This window comes from Rhodnius prolixus, unplaced genomic scaffold, assembly GCF_049639745.1.
Source record: "Rhodnius prolixus isolate KJV_2025 unplaced genomic scaffold, Rpr scaffold_7, whole genome shotgun sequence".
NCBI classification, from domain to species: Eukaryota; Metazoa; Arthropoda; class Insecta; order Hemiptera; family Reduviidae; genus Rhodnius; species Rhodnius prolixus.
The window spans coordinates 34,674,457-34,689,287 of NW_027411582.1; the positions used below are offsets into that span (position 1 = coordinate 34,674,457).

Here is a 14,831-nt window from a genome sequence, read left to right on the forward strand (position 1 = left end):
AAAGCTGTGGGGGGCCTTAAAGCCGCCCTAATTTAATCTATTTTCTATTATATCCTCGGAACAATCTATTTAACCTCTATACTCTACATTAAATCTATATCTAAAAAACTTTATTGTACAATTCGGTGTATAAACCAAGCTCGGCTAAATACAAGTAATTGGTGACGTCACTAGGAAAAGCGTAGATGTCATTTTTAAGGAAATCCCTTTAAAAAAATAGAAGGGAAACAATTCTGCAAAAGTTTTACTTCCGGTGGCTAAAATTTAAGCCTGAGCGGAATATTTTAAAGTTATTATGAATACGAGGGTCGTTTGAAAAGTCCGTGCAAAAATAAAAACTACTTAATTTTTTGGGGTAAACCTTTTTTATTTTTCAACATAGTCTCCTTTTAGGCTTATACACTTCGTCCAACGCTGCTCTAGTTTGTTGATCCCTTCCGAATAATAGGATTTGTCAAAGTCTGAAAAATAGCCATTCGTTTCTGCAATCACCTCCTCGTTTGAATAAAATCTTTTTCCCGCCAGCCATTTCTTCATATTGGGGAACAAATAGTAGTCCGAGGGAGCCAAGTCTGGAGAATAGGGGGGATGTGAAACGAGTTGGAACCCTATTGCCATTAATTTTGCGACCACAACTGCTGAGGTGTGAGCTGGTGCGTTGTCGTGATGGAAAAGGACTTTTTTGTGGGCCAATCGTGGGCGTTTTTCTTGCAGCTCGGTTTTCAAACGGTCCAATAACGATGAATAATATGCACCTGTAATAGTTTTACCCTTTTCCAGATAGTCGATGAGGATTATTCCTTGCGAATCCCAAAAGACAGTCGCCATAATCAATTCCGGCCGAAGGAACGGTCTTCGCCTTTTTTGGCGCAGATTCCCCCTTGGTAACCCATTGTTTAGATTGTTCTTTGGTCTCAGGAGTGTAGTGATGTATCCATGTTTCATCCACAGTGACGAAACGACGCTTAAAGTCCTGCGGATTCTTCTGGAACAGCTGCAAACCGTCCTTGCAACACTTCACACGATTTCGTTTTTGGTCAAGCGTGAGCAATCGCGGCACCCATCTTGCAGATAGCTTTGTCATGTCCAAATGTTGATGCAAAATATTATGTACCCGTTCATTCGAGATGCCCACAGCACTAGCAATCTCACGCACCTTCACTCTTCTGTCATCCATCACCATATCATGGATTTTATCAATGATTTCTGGAGTAGTAACCTCAACAGTGCGTCCAGAACGTTCAGCGTCACTTGTGCCCATATGGCCACTCCGAAAATTTTGAAACCACTTATAAACTGTTTTAATCGAAGGTGCAGAGTCACCATAATGTTTATCAAGCTTCTCTTTAGTCTCCTGAGGCGTTTTACCTTTCATAAAGTAGTGTTTAATCAACACACGAAATTCTTTTTCGTCCATTTTTTGAAAATCACTCGACTTCCTCGATTCAAAAGAATGCCAAACACAAAGAAATAGACCGATCTGGCTGAAACTTGGTGTGTGTTCTTCCAAGAGATGCTACTAACTAAACATAACCTCGATACGCGCCAGTAGTGCTATCTCTCTGACTTTGCACGGACTTTTCAAACGACCCTCGTACATACAAACAGACAAATTTGTAAAGACCATTTTTCGTTCACATGGGGCCTCAAAACATGATATTTTTAGGCCCAAAATCTGGTCAATTACTATTCCAAATATTCCTTAGAATAATTGGAGAGCGAGATAAGAAAAAGGGTACCAGAATATATGTCAAAAATGGGTTTCAATCAAGATCCCCCTACTGGAGAAAGAATAAAAATTGAATTGATTGAGAGGAATACTTCTAGTAATGATAAGATTTAAGGGGCATATCTTCAGTTTTCCATAGGCGCCGTTGAGTTTCAGAATCTGAGGAAGAGGAAGTAGCTGAATTGTAGATATTTGTTGGCTGCGGAAGGAAACGCCGAATGCGAAAGAATACGGAAATGAGAAGAAAATAAACCAAATCAGAAACAGATTATTAGGCGACTGCAGTACCACAGCAGCGAAAATGGCAGTAAAAACCAAAATGGAAAAGAAGATTTTCCACCATTTAGAGAGAGCCTGTCAGGCTCATCTTATGTCATAACTGACAATCTCGTCTAATTTTAAAAAAAACATTAGGCTGTTAGAGCGGTTTAATGAGGTGTGATTTACGCAACAATTTATATAAAATAAATTATTTAAAACAATTTTAAATTAAAAGGGAAATACCAATTTTAAATTTATTAAATTCGATCGGAAAATTGGACTTTTCAGAGAGGAAAATTACTCTTATATATGATTTAGCAAAAAAAATAATAATAAAATAAATGATACACTGTAACAATAGACTTCGCAGCAATCCTCTGTAGTAGAATAAATTTACCTGAATGGAATGCAACACATCGGGAGGGGGTAGTTCGAGGCCAGTATTTGTTTTTGGGGGGGCAGAGAGGGAGGAAAAATTCCTCTCGCCCCTCCGAAAAATATTCAATGTTCCACTTTTGTCTATGTATGCGAGTTTGTAGTGTGTTTATGTGTGCCTATATAGGAAGGAACAAGGGTTCAATGTTTCACTAAAACTGAGTACATGAGTCCAGTCCCTTTATAGGGATAGTGAGGTTCAGGGAGAGTAACGTAACTCCCAAGGGAGTTTAATTCCTCTCATTTTTTTTTCTACCATCTAAACTACCCCTGCGTTTCTCTGGAGCGAGGAAATACAATCGACAAGCTGTTGCAGACTGTGGCTGTGTAACTCGCACACCCACGTAGAAATGGAATTCATTCCACTATTATTTCCACACCTGCACTCATCGACAATATTAACTTTAAAACAAAAACAAAAAACTGGGAGAGCCTATATTCCTGTACTTTCCACTACCATTGTACATCGTCCCTCGCTCATTCCTTCAGGAGAACAAAAAAACAAAAAATTGAGTAGCAGAAAAATTTACGATCAGATAGATATGGACCTACTCATTTTGTTTCACTGGAAAAAGAGGAAAAATCCTTTGGGAGTTTTTTATATTCTCTCCTCCGAAAATTTCTCTAAAACCCCAATAATGTTTTTCCATTATTGGGTTTTGTATATTTTCGCTTAAGCTTGTGTTTAAGTTTTAGAAGTTTTTTTTTTTGCTCCCCTAGGTTTAAACGTAACATTTAATAAGATCCCCCCTCGCAAAACAAAATTAGTAGCCATTTACTACAAAGCTAGTAATCTGGATAGTTTGGACAACAGCCTGTTTCTTGACTGGAAAAAAAAAATATACAGGGTGTTCATTTTAAGACGGCTCAAATGGATTTCATGCTTAAACGGTTCATCTGAGCAAAAAATGGTAGAGGAAAAATTTGTTGCCCGTCACCTCTAGTTTCAGAATATGTGACTTGTTTTTGTGATTCCTGCCCGCATACGCGGCTGACGCGCGACCAAAAGTGAGAGTTTGCAGTTGACCACCCATTTTCATATACACCGTTTTAAAAGAGTATAAAAAGTTATGAAAGAAACCGGAAACCGCAATTCGATATCTTTAAAATTGAAGGGGTGCTAGGCCCTCTCTCCTAATCTCTCCCAAAATTACCAAAAAAATTATTAAACCTTCTTGTTTGTAACAGATGTAAAATTAACTTTTAGTCATTTTGTGTATGCTTGGAGAACATCTAAAGCGCTTAACATTTGATTTTTCTTAGAAAAATCACTCGGAAAACAACTTATTTCCCAATATTAAGAAAAATACTAGCTTTACTGCCTTGGCAATATTTTTAGTAGAAAGGGGATGAAAAAAATACATAAAAATGACCTATCGCGTGCTCTTCTTTCTCTTTGATAACAAGTTAAAAAATTGAAATATGATTAATAAAAAACCAGATTTTGAAATGGCCTAGCACCTTTAATTTTGAAGATATCGAATTGCGGTTTCCGGTTTCTTTCTTGACTTTTTATCCTCTTTAAAAGTGTGTATGTGAAAATGGGGATCAACTGCAAACTCTTACTTTTGGTCGCGCGTCAGCCGCATATGCGGGCAGGAATCTAAAATCAAGTCACATATTCTGAAATTAGAGGTGACGGGCAACAAATTTTTCCTCTACCATTTTTTGCTGAGATCAACCGTTTAAGCAAGAAATGCAATTGAGCCATCTTAAAATGAACACCCGGTATATATCTTACTGAAAATTTGCCGTAGGAGTTGCCAAAATTACTGTAAATTAAAAGAAGAAGTACTATACCCTCTATCCCCATAAAAATGACAAACTGGAATAACAGGGGGAAAACCCCCTGATTATATCCAATATTACGGGTACATGTATTGTGTTCATCCAATTACATTCCAACTTTGGGGAAAACTTTTAGGGATGTTACAGGAGAGGTGAAGTGATTGGTTGAAATCATTCTTATTACTAAAGCATCTCTCTCTCTCTCTCTCTCTATTCCGACCGGATACTCTCCGTATTTGAAACCCTCTCTTACTAACGTTTCCTCCCTGAAGAGAGCGCTCCCAACCCTTACAGCCTCTTCGTACAGACGTAATATAAAAACACTAAGGGATATCTAATATCCCTTATCTATTACTGGTTGTTAGTATATATGTAAGGGGGGGGGATGTCTTCCAAGGGATGAGCAGGCAGAAGAAGCAGAACAGTAAGAGAAGAATGGTTAATGCCCTTCTTCTTTGGGAAGATCTCCTTCCCTTATCCTTTGCTTCGAGTATGTGTTTGTGTGCTCTCGTGTATTATGTAAGAATGTCTGTCCCCTTTTTATCCTTCGTGTATCTCTCCTCTTATCGTTGATAACAAAAAAAGAAAAACCTTAGCAGCGATAAGCATGTTTGTACAATATGTACGCATGCGTGTCTATAAGCATGTCTCCTAGTGATGATAGCGGCTGGGGAGCGGCACATCTTGGTGGGTAAGAGAGGAAGTGGTTAAAATGGAATAAAGAGCCGTATTTGCTCACTGTTTTCTACAACTGGCAAGCACAAACATGTTCTTAAAGGAAAAAAAAAGAATAAAGCACTTTCTGCGCATGCGCCCCCCCTTACCACTTATTTAAATACATAAGTCTTCAGGCTTTTCGTTTTGAAACAATTTATTCTTGAACTTTCTAAAAACCATTTTTTTTTTCGGGCCCAAAGATCTCAAAACGCGATTTTTTCCAGTTAAAAATCGATACAGAGAATTTGACATGAACTCTATAATTTTTTTAATAAGATATAATTATATTTTGAATGACATGTGAGCATAATAAAGAACCATTACAGTTAAATTTTTGATTTAAATCGACAAAGCATTTCAACCAACTCTCTACGCCAAGGGAAACGAAGCGGCAGATTTATTGGCCTGGGAAGGCTCTGCGGGACACTTGGTTGGCCCGGAGTCCTGTTTTAGGGTTCCGGGCTGGCCACCACTGGACAGAGACAGGCGAAGGAGTTTATTAAAGGCTATTCGGCGAGGCTGACTGCAGCATTAATCCGTCAAGGCCGCGTGGGGCTATAAGGATAATTGTAGGCCTATTAACTGGGCTACTGCAGGCTCAGGAAACACATGCATCGCGTGGGCACCTGGCTGATGATAGCCTTTGCAGGTTCTGTCAGGAAGAGGAGGAAACGGCACTCTGCACGTATTGTGTCAGTGCGAGGGGCTCGTATGGCTAAGGATGTTACTTCTCGGGGAGGAAAAACCAACCCCTGTGAGAGCTTTACCCAAGAGTCGCTCTCCAGGAATTAAGAGTCTGAACAAAACAGACAGGTCTGGAGGGAGAGCTTTAGAGTGAGGGGAGCCACAATAGATCTGTGGCGTAGGCCTTGAGGCCGCCCTAGTTTAATCTAATCTAACTCTCTTTACGCCTCCAGACATTACAGTCCAAAAATACTTCGAAAACTTGTATCTATTGTTCTATGTATCTAACCTCACCATTCATAATGACCTCAAAATCCCTTTCATTACAGGTCTTGCTAACACACGTTTACTCAAATTTCATTACTTTACAGCAGCTCATCCTAACTCTCTCATAGAACACCTATCTTCCTCCACATTACCAGGTAATCCTCTAAGGAGATTGAAGAGAAGATGGCCTCTCGTGATCTACTCTTATAGTGAGAGCAGTATAGCAAAGCACGTTACTGGAGTGACACCACTGGGTGTCTTCTCCACTCGTGTTTTTCACGTATTTTTTGTTATCAGGTACCATAATTGCTTGTTGCAACAACCGTTGCAGTTGTAAATTCCAATAAAAGCTTTAAAAAAGCAATAATTTAGAACCATAATTCATATGAATTAAATGAAAATAAAAATAATAACAATAAAAATAATACAAATGTTTTAATCTCCATTTCATATTGAATTATATTTATCTTGCAACTTATAAAACTATTCCAAGTGTAACAGTACCCACATTATCATCGTGAAATGAATGCAAGTGTAATTTTAAAGACCCTTTTGCTTTCAAAGGGTTTTCCTACCCTTTGCCCGCTTTTCAACTCCATTTAAAATAGTTTAATTCCAAGTTGCTGCTGCATTTAATTGTCCCAAGGATGGTTCTTCGTTAACAGTATACATACAAGTGTAACTCGGCCCCATTCCCCGGTTGAGAAATACATTTAGTTTAATGGAGCTTGAAGTAGGGATAGATAAATAAATCCCTGGAGTTATTTATTTAGAATAAAACGGGTAAAATAGGGAGGAAAAAATTTCAATACAAATCAAATTGTAGGCTTATTATATGTTACCTGAATTTTAATTTTGGCAACACTGATTTTTTTGACGGAAGTGTGGTGCGTTGTATTTATTGGACGAGAATTCGTTCGTATGCCGTAAGAATTTATTTATTTTTGTAAGCAGCATCTGGAAATTAGTATCACCGCACTTCCGGTTTCCGGACAATTTTTTTTATCTCTCGTTACAGACAAACACTGCCAATAAGCGCACAGTAAGCTGTAAGAAGCTCCTATAGAAGAGAAAATCTAAGGGCCAGAACAGCTGGATTCGAAACCTGGGTGGGGGATCTTTGCACTGAAAATCAGTATTCGAAATTTTTAAAAAAAAAACACAATCCCAACAATACAATCAAGGAAATACGGGACCTGCGAAGCTAATATGTGTTGTGATAGTGGGTTCGATTCCCGGTCTAGATCTTGGATTTTATTTAATGTTTAATATGAGAAATTTATAGTAAAGTATGTTAGGCGGTTATAGGCTAGACCCGCAAAGCTAAGAAGTATTGTGGGTTTAGTGGGTTCGATTCCCCTGGTCTAGGGCCTTGGATTTTATTTAATGGTTAATATGAGAAATTTATAGTAAAGTATGTTAGGCGGTTATAGGCTAGACCCGCAAAGCTAAGATGTATTGTTGGTTTAGTGGGTTCGATTCCCCTGGTCTAGGGCCTTGGATTTTATTTAATGGTTAATATGAGAAATTTATAGTAAAGTATGTTAGGTGGTTATAGGCTAGACCCGCAAAGCTAAGGTGTATTGTTGGTTTAGTGGGTTCGATTCCCTTGGTCTAGATCTTGGATTTTATTTAATGTTTAATATGAGAAACTTATAGTAAAGTATGCTAGGCGGTTATAGGCTAGACCCGTAAAACTAAGAAGTATTGTTGGTTTAATGGGTTCAATTCCCCTGGTCTAGGCCTTGGATTTTATTTAATGTTTAATATGAGAAATTTACAGTAAAGTATGTTTGCTAGTCGCCTCCGTCCACGACACCTAATTTAATAGTTTGACGTAAAGCCCGCCTGAAAAAATAGGCAATTACTAATCAAGGAAATAAAACTGTCCTGTTATTTTCAAAAGGAATGTTAATAAATTGCAAGGAATATTTAAGAAATTAAATATAGTTACAAATGCAGAGAAAGGTGACATAATTTAAAGTGTTCGTAAGCACGACTTAGTGAAAATCAAAATTTGAAACCAGTGGGCGGGCCATAATGAAAGTTACAAAGTCCCAGGATGCATAACCCGTTAAAGTTATGTACAGGAGATGATGTAAAGTCCCAGGTTATGGGGAAGATTCCATTCCATGTATTTGTGTGGGTGGTGGTGAGTTACGCCAGGAGAGTGGGTGGGTTGGGATGCCAAAATGGTGGAAATAGGATCTTTGCCGGAAGTGTATGAGATGACCGTTTTTGTAGCCCAAACAGACCTATGGATTTGTTTCACATAGTTTATGGAGTCTGACCAAAATCGCTCTTTGGCATTATCGATCTATTTTTTTTGGCATTCCTCATGTTTAAAAGCAATGCTTTCTCGTAGCAATAGATTGACTGCAAGTTTCGAAATACTACCACAAATTTAAGTTATTTTTACAGTTACAATTGACCGAACAATAATCCAGTTTGTACTCAAACCAATCTATTCCCTAAACAATAACATCGCGATATGTCCTGATACAAAGAACGACACATCAACACTTGTCCCCAGTACTTTACATTCTAGACCAAGCTACCTGCCTAAAAAAAAGACCCTAACAACAATATCTCGAGGCTAACCTAAAACCAATCTTCGCCCAGTACTCCAGACTCCCGGAAGGATCTTCATTCCTAAAATAACGCTTAAAAAAACATAATCTAACTTAACTACCTTCTTCTAGAAGTAATTTTCTTCCAGACTATTTGCCCTCCTCCAAACGAACATTCTCTAAATGCCACTAATACAGCATCCAGTATTCGGAAGGAGTATCGTTACAGTATCTATGATAATTAAAAGAGTTGGCTAATAAAGATTGATGTCATTAATCAACTTCCCTCAATCATGATCTCTCTCTTGTTCGCAAATCATCGGCTAGAAGATAATGGAACCTCTTTAACGGCTAATAGGGCGCCACGGTAGCCGAGCGGTTATAGGCTAGAACCGCAAAGCTAAGATGTATTGTTGGTTTAGTGGGTTCGATTCCCTGTCTAGGCCTTGGAATTTATTTAATGGTTAATATGAGAAATTTACAGTAAAGTATGTTTGCTAGTCGCCTCCGTCCACGACACCTAATTGGTAGTTGGACGTTAAGCCCTGCCTGAAAAAATAGGCGATTACTTTACTTTCTTCCTTTACTTAACGGCTTATAGAAGTAGTTCGTGTTTCATTCACACAAAAATGAAAGGCCACTGATGATGTCCAATAGAATAACCAATAACAGCTTCGTTCAATTACAAAAAAAAAAAAATCCCCCTCTTGGAACTAAATTAAGGATTGATTGGCAAAGAACATACGTACTTCCGCTCGCTGAAAACATAGAAGAAAAAAAAAACGGAAGTGGATAGAAACAACCTCTGCTGTAACCAACTTTCAGTACATCTACAACATTTACCACACCTCCAGTTACTTCCAAACTTAGGGCTCCTCTGCCCAGAACCTCTGTTGTATTCTTCTGCAGAGCAGAAGGGCAGTTACATTTTGGTGCAGAGCGCTACTTTTCTTTTTGATGGGAGGCAAAAGGGATACTCCAAGACTAGTTCCCTGGCGAACAAGGTGAAAGAGAGAGAGAGAGGGAGAGGACAGCAAGAAAAATAGAATGATAAAGAATTCATTTCCCATTTTCCCGCTTTGGTCCTCCTACAAGGTTGCATGCAAGTGGAAAGCTTTCCCTATACAGCTAGAGAGAGAAATGTTCTTCAAAACCAGGGCAACTCCATTCCCCCAAGGAACCTTTCTAGAGAGAGATTTTCCATTTAATGGGAAAAATTCTCATCCCTTTTTCCTCTCTCTTTCTTCTACTCATAAAATTTTTACTTTTAATTTTCTAGAAATTGTTAAATTATTAATAAACTTTTGTTACTTAATTATTTAGAAGTTAACTCCAAATATAACGTCTTTATGTAACAATTTGTTTGCTTTTCCCTTACTGAAAGTTAATAGCAGAGATATTGTTTTTAGTTTTCTCGTTAATATCTGCTGACAGCATTCTAATTAATTATTTAAAATCGAACCAATACATGCGTTCAGCTAATACGAGGTGTGGCTATTAAATAACGAGACTTGATACTGCTACAGAAGAACTATACATGCGCCAAATCCCTAACGACCGACAGCTGTGCAGCGTAAAGCCTTCTCTTTCGATTGCAGCGTCTCACGTGTTTGTATAGAAATCAGTCTGACCGGAACCGCCGTTTGTGTAAGAGGTATTAGTTTCGTTTTGCCGAAAACATGATACTAGACATGTAGTAGAGCAACGAATTGTCGTAAAATTTCACATGAAAACTTAATAAAACCGCTACTGAAACTTATCTTTTATTAAAAGAAGTTTATGGCGATGAATGTTGAATCACATGCGCGAGTATTTTGAGTGGTTCAAGCGTTTAAAAGATGACCGAGAAGACGTCGGAGATGATGACCGCCCAGGTCGCCCTTCCACGTCCAAAACGGATGAAAATATCCGATTATAATTAATCAACATTACTACCGGTGAGGTACTTGCTCAACACCGTGAAAGAGTAAGGAATAAAACGACCCGATTTGTGGAAGAACAAGTCACGGGGTTCTCAATCAAGACTGCGCGCCACCTCACACTGCATTGTCTGTCAAGACGTTTCTAGCCAAATACAACATCCCAGTTTTAGGCCACGTCCGCCTTATTCGCCTGACCTGACCCCATGTGACTTTAGATCTGTTCCCCAAAGTCAAATCTACATTAAAAGGAACACGATTTCAGTCCGTTGAAGCTGTGTGAAAGTAAAAGCGGCACGCGTCATGCAGGAGCTCACAGAAAAAGACTTGCAGCACTGTTTCGAACAATGGTAAATCCGCATGGAGCGTTGTAGAGATAGGGGAGGGGTGTATATTGAAGGAGATAATAACTAAATATTTATAAATTTAAAATAAAAATGTTTTACAGCATCAGTCTCGTTATTTAATAGCCATACCTCGTATGAACACATTTTTGCCAACTCTAAACCGACTCGGAATAACAGGCATTATTCCACAACCCCTCAAATCTTACACCTAACTTAAAAGATTATATAAAAACCCTAAGCAACAATAATATTTGCATATATTTCAGTACCATTTTTGGCCACTCAAGGAGGCTCTGAACCATCATCTTTAAAAGGGGCGTGTCCAAACAGTGGGAAGGCCAAGTTCTTGTTTTTGATTCACCAAATCTTATGTCTTGTCTGATTACTTTTTAATTGCTAATTGGAGCTAAGCCCTTTGGTACCTTGATGTCAGATTGGATACCAAAAAAAACGATAAAACCCTAACAGGACGTCCACTGCTTCTTATCAGATTTTTGACATTTATGAACTCTTGTAAAAAAAAAGAAGAAGTTTTAACGTTTTTACGCCTCAGTTTTTTTTACAATTTCATCTTTTAAGTACGGCCATTAAAAGAATTTTATTACTTTTATTATGAGTTATGAGCAAGCCAGCCCTCCCATTTTTGGCTCCGTATTAAAACTTTATTGCATCTATTGATCGAAACATTATACAAGTAATAAGCTGATCCTCGGCCAATGAAATTACTGGTGAAAGGTAAAAGAATAAAGCGTAAATGTCTGGAGAAGTAGAAAATAAAATATAACAATAAAACATCTTATCAACTCAACAGAATGGCATTAGAATATAAATTGGTTGAACGTCCACTTGGAACGTTGTATACATTTTGTAAATAATGGCCATCATTATGGTGTACTCCCACTCGTTGCATAATCTAAACTGTTCTAAGTAGTTGTTGAGGTTATTAATGTCTACGAACTTCATCAACGGAAACTAACCTTCCAGATTATACAAGAAACTTATGTACTTAAGAAAACATAGTTTAATAACAGCACTAAGTAAATATATATACATTTATGTGGGTAAGTAGGAGTATGCCATCAGGAGATTCTTTCTTTCGGTCTTTATTGCCCCACATTTCCATTTCAACCAAGTCTTCATGAATTTATTCGCTTGGCTGCATCAAGAAGAAGAAGAAGAAGAAATCTCTTAAGGGAATCTCATTGAGACGGTTTAAACAAGCGAAAAACGAAAACTATAGTCTGTAGTTACAAGAATCTTATCATCAAGATGTTAGACCCCTCCATCTAGGGATAGACATTAATTGTTGTTCATTCTTTTTGGTAACTGATTCATAGTTTCAATAGTTACAGTGTTACACATGTAAAGACTGTCACCAAAAATATATAGGCGAAACATCACAGTATTTAAAAGAAAAAAGACTGTACCAACACTCTTACGACATTAACAACTAAAAAAGAATACCACAGCATTTTTCCTTACACAGCACAGGAAAATCATCACACTTTCGATTTCCCCAAACACAAAGATACTTAAATCGGAAATCAACACACACAAAAAAAGGGAAAAGTGCTAGAAATGATATACATATCTAAGACAGAAAACTGGCTTAAATTTCAAAACAGACACGAAACAATTTATATACGCAAACTGACTACAAAAAATACTTGACAATTGGCAACACTGACTTCCACACAACCTATACACATATCACACACAGACCGATCACACTCAGTCCATGTACAAGACAAGACAGAAGACACACCAAACCTGTAATGTAAAAATATTACTTTGTAAACTAGGTAAATAATTTTTGTAAATTTCATTGTAATAGAATTATTGTTAACAATATGTAAATATGTTCCACAGCCCTGAAGATGGACCTAGACCCTAGGTCGAAAGCTCGGCAGAATAAATGTATCACGACTGAAAAATGGCATTTATTTTTTCATCCTATTGATAGACATTAAACCAGTTACAGCTTTTTTATTGCATTATAAGCATAATGAAATTTTTGAATCGCACTTTCAGCAAGACAAGAAGCAGCAAATACTTTCTGTAAGATTGGAATCAAAATTTTTACGGGAAAAAAAGGGATCAAATTTTTTGGGGAATAGGAAAGCCTGGAAGTCTGGAGATTCTTCTATAGAATGAGGCATTGCAAAGTACCACTTAAACAGATTCTCAAGAAGGGCTGAAGACTACGAATCTTCACAACATTAAAGGGGGCTTTAAAACAATCTGTTTTCAAAACGGTAGATAACCTTCCTTTAGCTTTATTTTTTTTTACGCTGCAAACCGGAAACAAAACAATACTGACAATATAGTTTCTTTAAACAAAAAAAAAACAAAGAGAACTTACCTTTTCTATGACGCAGACAAGATTGATTGTACCTCCCAATACTACGTGGTACTCCGTGGCACCCACGATGAACGCTTCTGGTACTACGATATCTAAGTTGACAAAATGGGACATAATACCGGCACTCGTAGCAACCTGTAACAAAAATTTAAATAATTCTTATTATATCATAGATTTAACAACAAACCGTTGATATAATAACATAACATAATCTTCACAAAGCGAACTATTTTTCAAGTAGTTTAGTAAAAATTTTCATTGAATATTTTTCAAGAAAATGAAAAAATAGTTTCAAGGAAAAGCCTGTAAGAAAGGTGAATCAAGCAATCAGCTGAGTAAAGAGAAAAGTCTGGTTAAGGAATTTTTCACAAAAATGTGTTTTCTGCAAACCCGTTCTTAACGATAAACAGAAACATTGCCCCCACTTTTGGGGGAATCTATCCTCCACCGCCATTATTTTAAAAATAAAATGATAATCCCCTTTTTCCCTCAACATTCCCTTCATAGACCAACTCGCCAAGACTAAATACCAAAAATTCCATACTACTCTCTCGACTAGCTCTAATCCTCTTGTACAGCCTCTCGTCTTCCTCTGACATCCCTAATACTCCTCGACGACTGAATCGCCAGTGGCCCCGCGACTTCCTTGAGATCTAAAGAACTAAAACTCTCCTCCTATTCTCTTCACACTCTCCTCCTGCTCACATTCCCCTCTCTCCTATAGAGAGTGCTACCGCTGGGTAGTTTCTCTCCTCCTGCTCTCCTCCCGCACCAGTTCATCTCATTCACCTCCTATTTACTTATTGTATATATTTATACAGATTGTAAACTACAAATTTAAATTAAAAAAAAATAATCCCCTTTTTAAAAATAATCCATCCCCCAAAATATGCATACTACATTCAGAAATAATTAAACAAAATTAATTTTAAGGTTAGGTTTGAATTTAGCGATGTGAACGGAACTAACGATGTGTGTATAATAAATACAAATACGAAGTGTGTTTGTGATTTAATTAACAAACATAACAAATAAATTGAAAATATGCAAATTCAATAAACAATACATTAATTGAAAAAACTAAATGATCTGATATTGTAAATAAATCAAGATCTTTTCAAATCTCTCTCTCTTTCTCTCAACACTGACTGAGGTAACTGGCGACGACAAATTTTATTTTCAACATATTACTTTGGACGTACTATTAGATAATTTATTTAAAAGTAGATCTGGGGCTGTGGGGGTTGATGATATCCCAATTAATTTCCTAAAGAAGTCCGTTCCTGTTATAATCCCTTCTCTTCTTGATATATATAACTATTCCCTAACCAATTCAGTTTTTCCTTCTTTATGGAAACTATCTCTTATCCGCCCTATTCCCAAAATTAAATTACCTTCCTCTCTAGATGATTATCGTCCAATTTCCATCCTGTGCGTTACATCCAAGCCTTTAGAAAGAATAGTTTCCAATCAGATTTCTAACTATCTTAAAACTTACAATTTATTAGATCCTTATCAATCAGGATATCGGAACAACTACAGTACTCAGACTGCTTTAATAAAACTAACTGATGACATACGCCTTGCAATTGACAAACGAATGGTTACTGTTTTGGTTTTCTTTGACTTTTCTAAGGCCTTTGATTCTGTCTGTCACTCTGAACTCCTCTTTGTTCTTAAAAGCTTGAATTTTTCTTGCAGTGCTCTCAAATGGGTTGAGTCTTACCTTTCGTCTCGGCGACAATGTGTCGT

The 14,831-nt window shown here is 37.3% G+C and overlaps 1 protein-coding gene across 7 annotated transcripts in view; it reads right to left on the reverse strand.

The window, feature by feature from the left end:
• The window catches only part of LOC141447530 (lachesin-like), an 860,405-nt gene that overhangs the window by 66,278 nt on the left and 779,296 nt on the right, over positions 1 to 14,831 (reverse strand). For all 7 annotated transcript variants that reach the window (XM_074115178.1, XM_074115176.1, XM_074115181.1 and 4 more), the window contains one exon: positions 13,080 to 13,214. In XM_074115178.1, the coding sequence (XP_073971279.1) occupies positions 13,080 to 13,214 (135 nt within the window). The remainder of the gene's footprint in view (positions 1 to 13,079; positions 13,215 to 14,831) is intronic.